The 19,451-nt window shown below is 33.2% G+C and overlaps 1 protein-coding gene across 2 annotated transcripts; it reads right to left on the reverse strand.

Moving 5' to 3' along the window:
- Window positions 1-875: 875 nt before the first annotated feature.
- On the reverse strand, window positions 876-18,173 carry LOC139498220 (YTH domain-containing family protein 3-like). 2 transcript variants are annotated; one of them, XR_011657852.1, is made up of 6 exons: window positions 17,943-18,166; window positions 17,762-17,786; window positions 15,433-15,509; window positions 9,088-11,162; window positions 6,646-8,373; window positions 5,655-5,994 (listed from the first exon to the last, which is right to left on the reverse strand). XR_011657852.1 is itself a non-coding variant. In XM_071286587.1 (5 exons), exons 1-4 carry the CDS (start codon window positions 17,961-17,963, stop codon window positions 9,783-9,785), a joined length of 1,503 nt encoding a protein of 500 aa, XP_071142688.1. In that variant the 5' UTR covers window positions 17,964-18,173; the 3' UTR covers window positions 876-1,917; window positions 9,764-9,782. The 2 variants fall into 2 exon arrangements, 1 of the variants encoding a protein (XP_071142688.1); XM_071286587.1 differs by lacking the exons at window positions 5,655-5,994; window positions 6,646-8,373 and adding an exon at window positions 876-1,917 and having other exon boundaries at window positions 9,764-11,162; window positions 17,943-18,173.
- Window positions 18,174-19,451: the final 1,278 nt, after the last annotated feature.

The raw sequence follows: 19,451 nt of genomic DNA on the forward strand, positions 1-19,451 counted from the left end.
GTGCAATTGGGTCAAAATTTTGTAAATGGAAACAAAGAATCAAACTTTCCATTAATAAATGTACATTATATATCATACACAGTAGACCGACAATAGAATTCACAAGTATATACATTATGTTCCACAAAAGAATGCATGTATACTCAAGTTAATTTGAAATAACTTTTTGTACCTAATATTTTTTTTAAACAATAACTTCCATTTGAAAACCTACATGTATGTTCTGTCTTTTTTTACTATAGCTGTGATGAATATGTTGGTTGATTGTCGGTAATTTCATTCACAAACTATTAGACACCATGAGAATCAACCGTGTGAAGTTTGATTTGGACATCCTAATCACATTCTGCAATTGACCCAGTGCTTAGTAATTTATTTGTAAGAGTGCTTAATAATTTATTTACTCTTACAGTACTTGGTTAACCAGAGCTGCATGGAGCAAAATCTATAAATGTGTCATCTTTAATTTATTTAAGTGTATTGAGAAGACAATATTTTTTTTTCAGCTCAATACTTTTCACATCAATAATTTTTTTATCCATTTTTTTATCATTTAAACTTATCTTGCTTTGCATTGCCAGCACATCCTATTACTTGTAGGTTGGGTATAGAACAAATGTACTATTTATAGCAAAGAGAAACAACTGGTGTTGAAAGTGTGTTATACAGAAACAGATCAGTAATTTGAAAATTACTATTTGTCCAGTGGTTTCTAAAAATTTTCCATGAAGACAACTTGGAATGACGAGTCGACACAAACCTAAGTAATGTAATGGCAAAAACATATTACTCCTTTTTGGCCAGATGCAGTGAAAATTAGCAGCAGATGTCTTACAAGAACTAGACATGCATTTTCTAATAATATGTACTATATCTCATGTTTTGTAAGTATTTTATTTTGACTTTTAACAGAAACAAACTGCTACTGTTTAATTTGTGTTTAAAAAAAAATCACAGATTTGTTGTTGGTGAAACCCCCCATTTTATGTCCTCACCACTGCACTAATTCTCACAAACCCATGTACAAAACATGCACATGTAAAATTGTTTCATTATAACTCATGATCAGTACACTACGGAACTCAGCGAAATGTTTAGTAATTTGGTCCTAGCTTTGATTTGTCTTTTCAATTGTTTTCATAATTAAAGCTGCACATTATTTTCTTGTATAAAAACTCCATTGCACTAATGACGATGTTTTTGGGGAAAAACTGTTTTATAATCTGTCTACCCGAGACTCTTTATATTGTTCGTGTCTCCATGGATACGTAAAATATCTTTTCCCCTCTGAAATGAGAATTATCTTCAAAACACAGTTTTCTTGAATTGTCTAAATACTGAATCTTAACACAGAAGTTTTTTCTTTGAAGTAGGATGTCTTCTCAATTTCAATAATGAATCACACGAATCACACGCAGGTTGTGTGTCTTTTGGGACATTACGTCAATTTTTCATACATTTTCCCTGAGGTGTAATGCACTGTCTGTTTTACAATCCACAATGAATCAATAAATGCCATCATTGTCCTCGTAGACTACTCCCGTCTTTCAGAAAATGAAAGTACAACACATTTTGAATTCTCCTTCTTGAATTGGAAGGAAATTGTTTTGTCGATTTGAAAATATTGTACAAGAACACATTCAAAACGCAAGAAGAAGCACAATGGTTGATTCTTTTGGTGGAAGGGTTAACAGTCGTTCGCTGCGACCAGTAAAATTTGTAAAATGAAATTCATAATGAACATAAAATCACGATGCATTATTTCCTTAGTCGATAGGATCATGTTGAGCGGAAATGAAATAATTATGAAGTTTGAAATTATTGTCTAAGCTAACATTTCATTATAGATTATATATTCTGAAGATTTAAAAGTTTTATCAAAATGCTGGCTGGATAATCCAAATATCTTTAAATTACCTGTAAAAGAAATGAAAAAAAGTTTAAACATTGACAAACTTATGATATTTACACAATTGTTAAAATATGTACAACTAAATGACACCCGAAGGAATCTCATGTGGCAGTCAAAATACTTTCAGAGAAACCTTGTGCACGGTCTCAAAATTTTGTTTTTTTTTTAATCTCAAAAACTTTTAAATCTATTATGTGCCTTCGAATTTAAAAGTAACACTACCAAACATGGCATAACACAATACATAAACATTGGATGCTGTATGCATTGTGTGTGTTACATTTAACCCCGCCACATACTGTATGTATGTGCTTGTCAAAGTCAGTAGCCTGTAATTCAGTGTTTGTTGTGTTCACTTGTTACACATTTATTTTTCTTTCATTTTTTTTTAACATAAATAAGGCTGTCAGTTATCTCGTTTGAATTGTTTTACATGTGGATTTGGCTTTGCTCTTGTTGATAACTGTACGGTGCTCTATAGTTAATTTCTGTGTCATTCGGTCTGTTGTGGAGAGTTGTTTCATTGGCAATCATACCACATCTTCTTTTTTACATTTACGTCACCCTATTCCACATTCATGTTGCTGTTGGTTTACATGTATTGTGCCCTTTTCAATCTTAAAACCTATTCAATAGTAGATGACTAAAATTGTAATTGGACCTGAAGGATGAAAACTGGATCGACTCATATGGATAGTAGCACAATAACAAAAGTACTGCTCTCTTATCAGACAAGGTTTTTTTTATTAAAGAAAGTTGAATGGTTGCCCCCTTAGGGACGACATAGAAAAAATCAATGAAGGATAAAAAACTTAGTTTAAATAGTTTCACTGTTTGGGGGTGGGGGTCAAAATTGCTGCAAGTTTTGTTTAATTGACTTTGATTTTATGTATATCCTTATTGGTCAATCAATTTTCCCAAATTAAGTTTTTTTTATCCTACATTGAACTTTTGATGTCGTTCCTTATTGTTAAGAAACAGGTCATTAACTTTTGTGTGCTTTTGGATAATCATGAATGTATAAATATATCGGACACTTTCAAATATATTTTTTCTCTTGTGTTACAAGTTTACACATCCTTTGGATATACATTATTGTAGCTATATACAGATCTATCTCCAAAATGACATACATGTAAATCTTTTGTTTTATTCATATACTACATGTTTGCAGTGGACATCAAGATTTGTCTCCCCTAGTATTCTTTTTTATATTGATAGCATCATGAAATATTAAATTTAAATATCTAAGCCAGTCAACAATACAAAACATTCAGTCCATGAACCCACAACTTAGGGAGCTACCATTTGATTTTTATGGGGGGGCTAGGATGAAAAATTTTGTCCTGCATTTTTTTTTTAGCTGTAATCTCTGTCCTGCCTTTTTTTTTTTTTAGTTTATCCTGCCTTTTTTTTTTGCAAGTGTCTCATCCTGCCTTTTTTTTACTCAAAACTCCTGTCCTGCCTATTTTTTTCAAATTTCATCCTAGCACCCCCCCCCCCCCCCCCCAATAAAAATCAAATGGTAGCTCCCTTATGATGCAGGACAAAATAAACCAATAGAAATAAGAATACTGATGTTGTGTAGTGTGCTAACCAAATACATTTGTATCATCAACTTATATGTGATTCCAATTGCAATAACATAAACACAAACTTAATTTGTGCATGTAAAAGTTTTAATCCATGAAAAGTGCTGAGGGGATGGGTAAAATAATCACTATGGAAAAGATTCACAAGTACTCAACTGCATACTTAATATCATTAACTTATCACAAGTGGTTCCTCTTAAACGGATTTTATTACAAACTTAAAATGTGAACTAAGCAAGCTTCTACTATCAACATGACCTAACAAACTTGCACTGGTCAAGTACACAAAATCTTGAAAGTTAACATACCGGGACTTTGAAGGGTTAATTATAGTCAATTTATCTCAATGGAAACAAGATGTGCCAATAATAATGCATCTACATACCAAATATCATTGAACTACCACTAGTTGTTCATGATAACTGACCTAATTACAAACTGGTACATTATTGACAAGACAGCTGTTAGACCTTTGTCTTGCTTTTTGACACCATAAAGGTGTGAAAATAAACAATGTCATTTCACCTCCATCATTTCTAGTCTATATTCTTAAAACATGTACTTAAAATTTGTCTTTTTCAGTTTCTGTTATAAACATACATGTATGCACACTCTAGTCTCTCATAAGTAACAAGACTGCACATGTATGATTCTTGTCCTCACTGCTTATTAAACAAGAATGTGTCCTCAGTACACGAATGCCCCACTCGCACTATCATTTTCTATGTTCATTGGACCGTGAAATTGGAGTAAAATCTCTAATTTGGCATTAAAATTAGAAAGATCATATCACAGGGAACATGTGTACCAAGTTTGAAGTCGATTGGACTTCCAACTTCATCAAAAACTACCTTGACCAAAAACTTTAACCTGAGGCGGGACAGACGGACGGACGAACGAACAGACGCACAGACCAGAAAACATAATGCCCCTCTACTATCGTAGGTGGGGCATAAAAATCTTGCAAAGAAAGCTTAAATATAAACCAATTCTATGAATTATTAGAATGAGGTCAAGATTAGGTGAAACATAACAGAGGGATAAATATGTATACCTATAACAGAATATGATGAACTCAACATTGACCAATGCAACAACTTGTACCAATCTATTTTATACACCAAGTTAATTTATAACCTATTGCAAAAATAATCAGAGTAAAGGACTCAACCATGAAAATTACATAAACCAGTGGAGCTTACATGTACAAAATGTAGGCAATTAATAATCGATGCAATTATAATTTATCAGAGTTCTGAATACAAGTGAACATTTGCTAAGGCCAAGTTGGAAAACAGCTAAATAAATGGAGAATGTGTCCATGGGACACATGACAGCCCCCGCTTAAATGTAATTTTATGAAGGGCCATAACTCAAGAACTGTAAAAGAGACACTACCCACATTTGGACTTGATCTGAACTTTGTGGTAATAAGCATCGTGTATACGTTTCATAAGATTTAGTTGAGGACTTTAGACAAACCTTAGAAAGAGAACAGAAATGAAAAATTCAGCAATTTTTCCATTTGTAAAGGGGTATAACTCTAGAACTGTATAAAAAACACCACCAAAATTCAAACTTAATCTGTGTTTTGTGGAAGTTAGCAATGTGAACACGTTGTATAACATTTGGTTGAGGAAACTCAAGTTACAGAACGAAAATCTATTATGGGACTAGCCGATGGAAAAAGTGGGACTAGCTGATGGAAAAAGAGTAAAACTTTATGCCCCCTCTGCAATGGTTGGGGCATAATAATCAACAATTTCCCCCACTTAAATTCAAACTTAATCTGCTAGTAATAATAAGCCAAACTTAATCTGCTAGTCATAATAAGCATTGTACATGAGTTTCATTTCATTTGGTTTAATCAAACATTAGAGAATGGAAACTAACTTTGGGATTTACAGATGAAAAAGGGTATTTAATTTTTAATAACTCCGCTAAGGCCCTCCAAGAATTAAATTTGCAAATGGACAAGGTAAGGCAATCCCTGTATCACGGATGTTTTCTAAATACCAAATAATTTCAAAAGCGAGAAATTAATCAATACAATGACCAGGGCTTTCTACCTTTTGTAGTATGAAGCTACTGTCAGTCCCGTAACCCATGTCTTGCATTCTAAAATAGGCTAGTTATATATATAATTAACAATGATACAAACCTTTACTGAAAAGTAAAACCTTAACCAACATTTGTACAGTGAAACCTGCCTAGTAAAAGTAAGTTATTGAATTTAGGACTTTTTTTTTAACTAAACAAATAATTAAATTTAATCAAATCTTTTCTTCCCTACAGGATACTTCATTCACCAAAGTTTTAATTCTTTTCAGCCCTAGCTACATGTATATATAACAGACATCATGAACATTTTTCTAACCTAAAGCTAGGTAAAAGTCAACGAGAAATTGATTTAGTAGTACATGTATATCAGGAGTTCTGCAGGCTAAAAGGATGAGCCAATATATCAATAAGAGAGGACATGTAAAAAGACTTCAAGATCAAAGTCAAAACTAAAGGAACCAGAAACAAGAATGTGTCCACAGTACACGGATGCCCCACTCGCACTATCATTTTCTATGTTTAAAGGACTGTGAAATTGGAATAAATTCTCTAATTTGGCATTAAAATTAGAATGATCTTATCAAAGGGAACATGTATACTAAGTTTCAAGTTGATTGGACTTCTACTTTATCAAAAACTACCTTGACCAAAAACTTTAACCTGAAATTTGCACTATCATTTTCTATGTTCAGTGAACCGTAAAATTGGGGTCAAAACTCTAATTTGGCATTTAAATTAGAAAGATCATATCATAGGGCACATGTATACTAAGTTTCAAGTTGATTGGACTTCAACTTCATCAAAAACTACCTTGACCAAAAACTTTAACCTGAAATTTGCACTATCATTTTCTATGTTCAGTGAACCGTAAAATTGGGGTCAAAACTCTAATTTGGCATTTAAATTAGAAAGATCATATCATAGGGCACATGTATACTTAGTTTCAAGTTGATTGGACTTCAACTTCATCAAAAACTACCTTGACCAAAAACTTTAACCTGACATGGGACAGACGGACGAACGAACAGACGAACGGACGCACAGACCAGAAAACATAATGCCCCTACTACTATCGTAGACGGGGCATAAAAACATAATATTGATTAATTAATAAGGTCAGATGGACAAAAATATTCACATCATAATTCCACTTCTTTCACAAAAGCAACGATTTGAATTCTTGGTTATATTATTTGTAAAGATATAAACTGTTCAAAATATGAGTCCTGACTAAAGTTGTTGATCAAAGTACTATTTAGCTAGCTAGGTAGTACTAAATTCAGAAGAAAAGACGAACATAGTGGACAGTAACAGCATGGACACCCAATTTTTTTTCAACATAACCGTTTGCATTGCTTGAAAACTATCACAATGTTACACTTTCTACCAATTATTATTATCCCATTTATTATTCATGACAAGAGAAAATTGGCATAACCAAAATAAATGAAGATTCCCCTGGAATGTGTGCCTGAGAAACAGATGAATCTACTTGCATATCATAAATGGACATAATAAACTGAAGAACAGTAAAAGTTACACAACCGAAATCTTAATTGTATTGAATTGTGCAGAAGCTTTATAGCATTTGATTGAGGTCATCTTAAGAGAATGGAAACGAAAAATTTCAGCAATTTTTCCATTTGTAAAGGGGCATAATTCTAGAATGGTCAAAATTCAAGCTTGGTGGTATCAAGCATTGCGTATAAGTTTCATAACATTTGGTAAAGGCAAACTTAAATTAAAGAACAGAAAAAACTAGATGCTCCGCAGGGTGCAGCTTTATACGACCTTCAAGTTCGAACCCTGAACAGTAGGGGCAAGTATGGACACAACATTCAAGCTTGATACAGCTCTGAATTTGGATTGTGATTAAAAAGTTGAAACAACACTGGTTTCTGACACAAAATGAATGTGGTCTAAGAACTTAACCTTTAAAATTTTAAATTGGACATTAACCTATTATGGTCTAATATCCAAAATGTAAATACATGGTTAGATTCAGCATATCGAAGAACCCCAAAAATTCAATTTTTGATGAAATCAAATAAAGTTCAATTTTGGACCCTTTTATACCTTAATGTTGACCAATTTGATAACTGGGCCCACTTATCAAAAATCTAAATACATGGTTAGATTCAGCATATATCAAAGAACCCCAAGGATTCAATTTTTGTTAAAATCAAACTTAGTTTAATTTTGGACCCTTTTGACCTTAATGTAGACCAATTTGAAAACGGGACCAAAAATTAAAAATCTACATACGGCATATCAAAGAACCCCAATTATTCAATTTTTGATGAAATCAAACAAAGTTTAATTTTGGACCCTTTGGGCCATAATTCCTTAACTGTTGGGACCAAAACTCCAAACATCAATCCCAACCTTCCTTTTATGGTCATAAAATTGTGTTTAAATTTCATAGATTTCTATTTACTTATACTAAAGTTATGGTGCGAAAACCAAGAAACATGCTTATTTGTGCCCCCAATTCATAAACTGTTCAGACCAAAACTCCAAAAATCAATCCCAACCTTCCTTTTGTGTTCATAAACCTTGTGTTTAAATTTCACCGATTTTTATTTACTTAAACTAAAGTTATAGTGTGAAAACCAATGTCTTCGGACGTGGACAGCGTCATACCAATATACAACCACAAAAAAATGGGACGTACAGGAGGGACAAGGTAAAACTTAAAGCCCCCATCACTAATAATATAAGGGAGTATAAAAATCCTTTTTTTAAAGTCACTGAACCATGAAAATGATGTCTAGGATAATGGACATACATGTATGACAACAATGGAAACTTAGTTATATAAGGGACAACATCAAAAGTCCAATGTAGGATAAAAAACATAATTCATATAATTTTTTCACTGAGGATATATATAAAATCTATGTTTATTAAACAAAATGTGCAGCAATTTTGACTTCCACCCACAAAAGTTGAATTTTTTTTTTTATCCTTCATCGATTTTATTGTCATAACTAAGGAATCTGAATGAAAGGAATGAAGCATCCACAACTTCAATCTTCTACAAATATAAAGCTCTATACAAATAGATGAAAAAGACGGAGTCTGATAGTATATATCCGTAAGTTTTGCATCCTTGTACTTTTTGTTGAAGGCAGGACAAAAATGGTGAATAATATCAAATTTTGGTGCCAATGATTTATCACTAATGTTTTCCTTAAAAAAAAGTATGCCGATCTTACATAAGGATCTGTTCATGAAGTGCCTGAATTGTGGATAGAAATATGGCATTACTATATCTATTTTCAAAATTATAACATGTTCACAAATTACCTAATGACATTTCTGAATTTTACTCTTATGTTCCTTTTTTGTCCTTAAGTAAATTCACCCCAAGTTCTGTGTTTTTGTTGGGGATGTATTTCTATTTGTATCCACCTGATGAGTACAGCCTTTTTCAACTGATTTTTATAGTTCTTTCATATGTTGAAGTTACACCACTGTCCCAGGTAGGGGCAGGGATCACGTTTACATGTTTAACCCCACCACATTCTGTATGTACCTGTTCCAAGTCAGGAGCCTGTAATTCAGTGGTCATCGTCTGTATGTGTGCAACACATTTGTTTTTTCATTCATTTTTTTGTATATAAATAAGGCAGTCAGTTTTCTCTTTTAAATTGTTTTACATGTCATTTCTGGGTCTTTTAGCTATGCGGTTTGAGCTTTGCTCATTGTTGAAAGCCCTACAGTGACCTATAGTGGTTAATTTCTGTGTCTTTTGGTCTCTTGTGGAGAGTCATTGGCATTCGTACCACGTCTTTTTTTTTCTATATTTATTAAAATTTGTCTGATGGTTTGTGAGGCAAAAAATTAAATATTTAAAAACAACAGATGCCAAGTGATTGCCGCTTTGGCTAAGGGATCTCAAAAATTTGAAAATAGGACAACCGACAAGCATTGCAATCAAAATTTTTCACAAGGAATACTTTTGTCATTAACATAAAGATATCAAAGGCAGCCAAAATCTTGCAATCAAAATCAATTTTGCCAGCTACTACTGACTTCTAAGGAACAACTAAATAATCGAAAACTTTTTAAGAGTGCTTATCAATTGCCTCATGTTAAACAGGTTTCACTGTACAAATGGAGTATCTTCTTCTGTAACTAGCCTGAAACAAAAGTTTATTTTATTTTATTTGATTCACTACAGGAAGACACCTACCCAGTGTCACCAATGGGCTTTATTCAGCACCATTTTTTTTAAATTCTGTGCCTTCCTCCTCTTGACGTTTCTCATAGTGACTGAAGTCATCAAAAATCGAAGTGCTATGCCTATAATTGTGAAGTATTTTCAGTACTTGCTTTCCCTTTTCCAACGGCACTTCTTGCGTATCCCTGGAGTTTGTAACAGGCTTGTTTTCATTATTCTCCAGTCTTATGTGTCTGAGGTGACCGTTTGGAACGTCCTTCACATAGATCCATTTCACCTCAATCTGTCCCTTCCACTTATCCTGTGCCCAAACACCCACATCAGTATTGAATTCCACATTTGTCATCATTTGGGCCATTCCACAGAAATGTCCACTTCCGTTGACACTAAAGAAAAGAAAAATTGGTCCTTTTCCTTCACGTTCCTTGTATGCCGCGTCCAAACGTTTGTTTCCCTGTTCAGTGCTACACCATACACTATACTTAATTGAACGGTGGATATCGTCCTCCGAGTAGCTCTTGATAATGAAAAATCTTGCACCTTTTGGGTTCAAATTGAAATCCTTTGGATTATATAGATTAGCCGACTTGAGCTTGTCCAAAACAGGATTGGGTGGAAGTGCAGATGCTGCACTTGACACACTCGCCTGTCCAGAGCTACTAGAAGCACTGTTCGATTGATTAGTGTTTCCTGAATAATTAGAATTCATTGACCTACTACGAGGTGCACTCCAAGATCGTCCTCCATGTTGATTTCCTTGCTTTCCAGCCACATTGTTCCTTGTATCCCAAGTTCCAATGTCCATGTTTTGCTTTTTAGGATTCATCGGAGCCCGAGGAATAGAACCTGGTTGAATTTTAGGCTGGGGACGAGCTGGCTGACTTGCAATTGCAGCCCAAGATGTCTTCTTTGGAGCCTGCTGCCCGGTCGAAACAGGTCCCACAGGAGGTGCCACATTAGTAGCGTCCCCACCTAACTGCCCAGGATCCATATATCCATTGTCCATTCCTTTATCCCCAGCAATATTCATTCCTTTAAGTCCCTGTTCCACACTATTCATAGCCGGATCACGTTCAAATTCTCCATTCATTTGTGTATACGGATCAGCGGGTATCATTTGCTCTTGCCTGTAATAGTCCTCTGGATTAGGATAACGAGTGTCTTTTCTACCCTGTCCTCCATTGCTCCAGTAATCACTTCCTGAATATTCAGTCCATCCAAATTGAGGGTATCCGAAACCACTGAACATTCCATTATAGTCATAACTACCAAATGAAAGCATTGTCGCGTCACCACCGTTTGACCAAGCACCTTCACCTAGTCCTTGTCCAAGATACGGAAATGACATGGTTGGATTATAGTAACTAGGCATGAATGGGTCTGGGCTCGACATTGGTCCTGTACTGTATCCCTGTTTTAAAAATACATCAGATATTATTAATCAACAATCTGTGACGACTTTTACATGTGTCTGTTCACATGTTAAGATACGTTCAGTGACCTGTGATTTATTCATTCACATGCCTATTGTTATAGTTATCTCAGACAAGACAGACCAACATTACTGTCAAAAAAGTGACGACCATGTCTATCAGATAATTAAATTATAATTATTTTCAATGTTAAATTTTAATGAAGTTAAAACCAATTTTTTTGTTTCCCCTTTCAACACTCCAGTCAGGTCTGTTTTTTACTATATAAAAGGGTCAGTTCTTTTAATTTTTGAATAGATAAATAAGAAAATTGAAGCTCTTTTTAAAACAATTATCTGATATCAATGATACTTCATCTGAGATAAAATCTTAATACTTGATAAACATGTTTATTTCAATTTAATCTGTCAGAGCAAATTGAATGATAGATATTAAATAAACAATGACTTCATTACCTTCATGTGAACAGACAGTGACTTGTTCATAATTTAGTTTGATTTAAACTGTCAGTGCATATAGAAAGTGAACAGTAATGTTTTATCGCTTTATTTTGAAATTGACGACATGTATTTAAAATTGTAGATAAGGTTCTAATGCATTGTTTGATCTGAAACAAAATCGTTTAGGCCTAAGGCCCCAAAAAAATATATGTCTGTTTAAAGTTACATCATCAAAATAAATAGGATAGGTAGGTCGGTATTTCCATTTTATTTTTTGCACCTGGATTTTGAGTTGTGCTGTCTGTCTTCCTGTGGTCGGAGTTGTCCATGGGCCGAGTTTACTCGTATTTTTACAGCTAATTTCCTAATGCATGTAGAACAAAACTTTGGTTGGCTTGCTTGCTTTGTTTGTATAACTGTTTATTCAAGCTTTGTAACTAAGATTGATATCCTTAAACAATATATATAGACATAGTTAAACCTGTATATATTATATTTGAATTTAATTGGGTGTTATTCTAATGATTTTACAATATACAAACAAAGCAAGCAAGCTATCCAAAGTTTTGTTCTACATGCATTAGGAAATTAGCTGTAATGATTGGATTATTTCCCTTTGTTATTGATTGGGAAAAAATGGCAGCAAAATGTTTATTTCATCACACAAGTCGCGAATTTCCTGTAAACAGCTATCATATTCATGATTATGAACATTGGGATGTATCAGGCAACATTATCTTCACTTTAAACACGTGTTCAGTTAATTTTTCACTTTACGATGGAAATAAAATGGCTTAGGGTCAGCGTTCAAAATAGGGTCCGTTGGGTAACCGTAAACAGACATTTTTTTGTGTTGGCATAATAGAAATAAATGCAAGTTTGAGAGCATGATACGTCTGTCGTCTAGTGTGTGAAGTTTTATGCAATTATCATAAAGTCTCTGAAATATGGCGCGACATGTAATAGCCCCCCTTTTTTTTAAACAAAAAAATCAATTACTAAAATAAAATTTTGAATCATCACCAAAGATATGTGACTAGGTGAGTATTGCAATAATTAAAACTTGCATTCTGATAAAAAGTAATATCTTTTACATATTTCTGAAAGTAGATTTTCCCTGACATCGTAATAATTATTATTAATCTCCAATTTTTGTCACTTTTCAAAAATTGCAATAATAAATGCAGGCAATGATTTCTGAATTTACCGAATACAGATCATTTGACCATCATAAGAAACAACTATGTTAAGTTTCATGAATATTGGATATGCGATTCTCAAGTTATGGTGCGACATGTGGACGCCCGACAGACAGACAGACATTTGTATACCATAATATGTCCTTAAAACCAAATTGTTTGCGTTTAATGTTGCTAAGTGTTCATATTTGTGTTCGTGTTTTGCACCTTTTTATTACAGACAGCTGTTTGTGATTTCCTTTTTATTTTTGCCCATGATTGTTATTTTCTTTCTTCTACTTGGTATGGGCTTTGCTCATTGTTGAAGGCTGTACCGTGACCTGTAGTTTCTAATTTCTATGTCATTTGGTCAACAGGATATTTTAGAGTCCTATATGCAGTCAGGGTTAAAACTTGTATAAGTGTTTTACTGGTACAAAAGGTTAAAGATGTATTTTCCTTGGGACACAGATGATGCCCCACTATAAGTTACATGGTTCGCTACTGACCCCCTACGGATCCATAGAGGGTTAGTAAATCCATAGGGGGAGGTGAGGCCGGAGTAGTTAACCGTAATACGAATTTATCGGACGCTGGACTTTTTCTGCAGCGTTTTGTTGAAAAATAAACAATGAAACACAACAACATTAATAGATGACGTCGCCATTAACGCGTCATGAACCCCATATGAAACTTACTAACCCCATACAGTCTCATAGGGGGTCACCATGTGACGGTATTTAACCAATCACGTGATAATTCATCTGTGGTCCGAAAATAGCTTATAACATTATAAAGGCCAGAATTTTTTAATTTGTTGGTTTACGGATCCGCCGATCCGGTTTTGCCGATTTCCAGAATAAAAATAAAATTCACTTTTCATGCTTTTTTATTCCCGCCGACCGTAACAAATGCATTATCCCTAAAAAATAATTAAAATACTCGTTTTTTTATGAAATGAAATGCATTAATCACTATCAAAATTGATAACACTTTCTGTAGTGAAAAAAATAAAACTTCCAGTTTACGTTTCTAAAAATAGACAAATCAATTATAACTGACCTTGAAATGTGGTTTGTGCAAATAATTTTGCGAAACGAAACCTGTGTTTAAAACCAATTACAAAATCAATTCGTTTACCGTATTTGTCATCAGTCCGTAAGATGCATCATCTGATAGAAATAGAATTGTTCAAATGTGGACAGGTAGAAGACGTCAAGTTAAAGTACTAAATATTAACAAATCATTTGAAATTTTCTTGCTTCATAGATCATAAAAAAATATCGTCCATTTGGCCAAAAGAACGGGAATGCATGACAACAGATTAATCCGATATTCTCGTTTTTCCAGTGGAGGAGTCCATTACGTTTGTTGACATGTGTGTTGCAACTTATTTTCGTACGACGTTTTTACATTTTTTCTTCTTTATCAGTTTTCGTGCTTGAAGATCGTAATTCACCAAGCCCACCAAGTTATCGGGAATTGATTAAGAGCTACGCGAATCTGTTTTTCATGTTTGTGAAATGACGATATCCGTACAGTCCCCGTCCACTTTTTGTTTACGGGAAATTATTAGAATGGCATGCGATGTTTATGACAGCTGATTTCATCGAACTAAAATCTAAGAAATGATGACAAAATAGAATTTTTTTTTTTTTTTGCCGACCGACCCGACTTTTTCATTGGTAAAATCCGTAAACGAACAAATTAAAAAACCCTGGCCTAAGTGACAATACCCAAATTAGTACTTGATCTAAGTTTAGTGGTAATAAGAATTGTGTTTAGATTTCATAACATATAGTTCAGGAAAAACATAGAACGAAAACTAAAAATTAAGCATTTTATCATTTGTAAAAGGGCATAACACATGAAAGGTAAAAATGATGCCACCATAATTTTAATTTAATCTGTGTTTTGTAGTAATAAGCATTGTGTATAAAATTATCACATTTGATTGAGGCCTATTAAAGTCAGAGAACAGAAACTTAAATTTCTGAAATTTTTCCATTTGTAATAGGACACAACTTTAGAATGTTAATAGTAACCTCACAAAAATTCAAACTTGACCTGGCTGCGTTTTGTGGTTTCAAGCATTGTGTATATAAGTTTCATAACATTTGTTCGAGGTAAACAAAAGAGAAGGGAAACTAAATTTAGGAGATACAGATCGACAAGGCTTAAACGTCTTAATAAACCTTTGGCTATTGTGTGGGCAAATTTTTTTGTTTTATTCTTTATTTTTTCACATGGCTCAAATAAAGCGAATACTTATTGTATGAAAACATTGTGTAGCTCACCTGTATCTATTGTGTTTAATATTGATTAAAAACAAGGTTAAAATCATAATAAATAGTATTGAATGTAAATGGGATTATAGTGGATTTATGTTCTTACACCACACTGTCTGGGTTCAAATTTACAGATTTTTTTCTTCAACATCTTATTGAACATTATTTAATTTCAAAGAAATCAGAAATTCATTAAGAATTAACAAAATTCATTGAAGCTTGTCAAAACCTTTAGGACAAAAATAATGTTCCGACATCAAGCGTTTGGTTTAAACCTTGTACAATGTTAATTCATACCGACTCCACAGACTTGTGAAGTCCAGTTTTTAGTTATCTTTATACCTGATGTTGGGGTGGTTGTTGTAGATAAGGTTCAAATTCCTCGTCTTTCACAGTTTCTTTAGCTTGTCCATTTGCCACTGAAAATAAATTTAATACTACAGTACAGTTCAATGAAGATTCACTCTTAATGATCTATAAATTTTGTAACGGTTTGTGGTTTGCAATTTTTATTGAGTTGAATTTTGGTAGTCAATCATATTTATTGTACTGTTCAACAGAGTACACACTTCTTTTTGGTGATTTTTGTTTGTCAGTCATATTGTAATGATCTAGAGTTTACAATTTTAGTTGATTATTGGTAATCAATCCGAATCATAATGATTGTAGGTTTGCAATGTATATTGAATTGATTAGTGGTAATCAATCATATCTATCATGACAATTGTAGACTAAATTTGCAATATTTATTGAATTGATTTAATTGATTGGTGGTAATGATAATTTACCGTATCTACTGTAATGATGGAGGGTTTGCATTATTTATAAAGTTGATTTTTGATAATTGTGATCAATCCTATAGTACAAGACAATAGATATATCGTAATCTTTAATATGAAAATGAGACTTTGTTGTTCAATCAATCAATCTTCTATTAGCAGTTATTGTATCAATTGATGGTTGAATTCTTTACCTCAATTCTCTAGATATCGTAATATACAAATCAAATATATTGTCATTCACACAAAAATGAGCATGACAGTAGCCATTGAGTATAATAATTATTATATAATTAGAAATACAAACCCAATTAACTGTGATTCAAATAAACTTTTTGCAAAAAGTACATAAATGACATAAAATATATATATCAACAAATAATAAATGAGGCCACAATTAAAAATATTTTGGTTTGCCCAAACCCTACCCAAAGGTTGACACAGTGGGTAGGTAGGTAGGCATTTTTTTATTTTTTTTTCCAAAAGAGAAATTAAAGTATCGGGTGTTTATTAGTCTTCATGCCTATCTGATTAAAAAAAAACTTCTTCAAATCAGGACAATAAAAGAATTTGAGTAGGCAGCTTTTTTCTGGGTAGGTAGCGTTTGGGCAAACAAACCTATTCTTTTTTATGGCCTGACACTTTAATATTTTACTTTACTTTAAAAAAAAAGTTGTCGACTGTTTAGTAGTTCCTATCATACAAACTGAAGCAGAAAATAAACAAATATGTGTCCATAGTACATGGATGCCTAAATCACACCATCATGTGCTATGTTCAATGGACTGTGAAATTGGGGTGAAAACTCTGATTTGGCATTAAAATTAGAAAGAATGTATTATAGGGAACATGAGTATTAAGTTTCAAGTAGACTTCAACTTCATCAAAAAATTTAACCTGAAGATAGTCAAACAGCTGCACAGATCAGAAAATATAATGCTCATAAATGGGCCATAATTTTTTTTATCACTGATGACTTAAGTCAGAAAATATTATTGATTTTAGAAAATTTCAATGCGGCCAGACAAAAAAGAAGCTTTCTGGTTTAAGGAATATTATCTTATTTTATCCCCAACTACAATGGTTATTTTCGCAATCATGCAAGTAGGAAAAGGGTTTTAAATTTTGTATGTCAATTAACTATCAATTGAAGCTGTTTAATAATAAAATGTGACCTGTTCCTGTATGATCTTGTCAACGTTTTGTCACAAGACAAAAACAATATGTCTGATTACCACCAAATAATTGTTTTGTGGAGAGTTGTCTTACTGGCAATCATTCCACATATATACATCTTCTTTTTTTTATTCTTCAAAGTGAAAAATTAATTTGTGTCAAATGCAAAGTTAAAAGAGTTGCCTGATCCTTCATGTTCACAATCCTATATATACCCATTGTTCTAATGGACTCGTGTGAAAAAAAGAGACCAATCGTAGAAAATATGAGTCAGCTCATCTACGATAGGAGGGAAAGCAAAACTTATTTTATCATGTTGCAAAAAATGAAAAGGAAATACCAACCTAAATACCCTATTATTTTTATTGACACAACCGCTACCTAAACAGATAGTTGACATAAGTTGTATATATTTTAATCTAATAAAAATTCATTATCCTCTTTCAACTGCTAAGCCTTTCAAAATATAAAAATTGTCCTTGGGCTTTGTAATGAAAAAGGGAAAGTTGATATTTCATTTACATCCTCGTATTGTTTATCAGTCAAACACCTGCTAAAATATACACATGAACAACGAACATAAATATACACTTAAGTTCATTTTCAACCTTCAATATTCTATATCAATAATTGTTGCATTTTTTCATAACCGAAAGTAAAAGTGAAGTGATTCACAAAAAAGTGTATTTCCCACCAAAATATTGTCAATAACGTACCTTGGTTTGGCTGTCCTTTTCCTCTCTGAAGTTGGGAGTACATGAAAAAGAAATAACACTAAATCAATGGCAAATAACTAATAATTAGATGACCAAGGCCTGAATTAATTTACGTATTAGGGCGTTTATTGATTACAGGAAATTACAAATACATTCACAAAATGGCGCATGGTGACCATACCTGATCAAGACTCGCAGACATTCCACAAAACAAGTTTCCACGTTTGTGTTCGAATTTAAAAATAAGTCTATATTGTCTATAAAATGTAAGGTTTCTTAAAAACCACACCACTATTTCTGATATATTGTTGTAAACACTAAATCTGAAGAATTATTTATCAAAGAGCACTTCCCTCCAAGGAACAATGGTGGCGTATATGCATGTGCCTCGTTTCCGTATTATCCACGTGATCGAAAGATGACGTCGACATTAAATTTCCTTATATAAAAAAGGGGGAGCAAAATATTCATTCATAATCGGATTTATTCCAGATAGTTAATTATTGACACAACATCTTTATTTGGGCATATTTAAATGGGGGAAAATATTTACAATATCAACAAAATTTTGTTCAAATAGACTATTCTGTTTCAAATAGATGCAAATGTACAATGAGTCTATATAAATGTTATTTATTTTTAAATCATCCGATCTTATCTCTTCCAAAACTGGCAAAAGCTATAATTTTATTTTGTGTTCTGCTTTATTTTCTTAGAGGTCATTTGTCAAACTTTGGGGACATTAAAAATATATATATATGAAAAACAATTAAAAAACTTGATTGGGGACATGCAGTCGGTGAAAAAGTTTCGAGAAAAGAGGGGGGTCGATCAGTCAGTAATAACTTGACTAAGACTGGTGAGTGGTGTGTAGTATGAACCTGCGTGTTACTCAGTTGTGACGGCTCCGAGATGTGGCACATAACATCAATATCGGTCTGCAGCAGGAAATTACGGGAACAGTGTTTTTTTTTTACTTTCAGAAATGCATCCGAGTTGTTAAAAAATCAAAGTCTATCAAAATTGGCTTCAATCTATACAACTCAGTACCGTAACCATATTTACTCAGTATTTCATAGACATCTTCTTCTTTTAGCCGGTAAGAAACCGAATTCAATAGTTCACTGTGTCTGAAAACACGGAAAGTTTTCTCGAGGCTATTAAAAAAAAAGAGGGACAAAAGATACCAGAGGGACAATCAAACCAAAAATTAGGGGTGATCTCAGGTGCTATACACTACTTCTATTGTTACGTATCTGCGATCTGGCGTGAAGTAGCTTCTTGTATTGAGATTTTATCTTCATCTATTGGGGGGGGGGGGGGGGTCATCTATATATCTTTTTTTCAAGGTATTTCGACCATCGTAAAATGTACTCACTGCTTATATATATTCAGGGTTTCTACTACATACTAGCATCAAAAACGCTGCTATGGCATTACCATTTTTTTCACGACGCTACAAAGGACTACAAAATCTTTCAAAATATGCCGTAATTTTCTCAATACAAAGAGGCGTTTCCAGTAGGTGCCTCATTCAACTTGGGACCAATATTCCAGTTACAGTGGCGGATCCAGAGGGGAGCGTAGAGGGCGTAAGCCCCCCTTTGATTGTACTTTTTTTTTGTAAAATGATAAAACAGACTTGACTTCGTTAACTTTGCCATTTCTCGTGTACTCTAGTATTTATTTT

This window comes from Mytilus edulis, chromosome 12 (assembly GCF_963676685.1).
Source record: "Mytilus edulis chromosome 12, xbMytEdul2.2, whole genome shotgun sequence".
Lineage (NCBI taxonomy): Eukaryota > Metazoa > Mollusca > Bivalvia > Mytilida > Mytilidae > Mytilus > Mytilus edulis.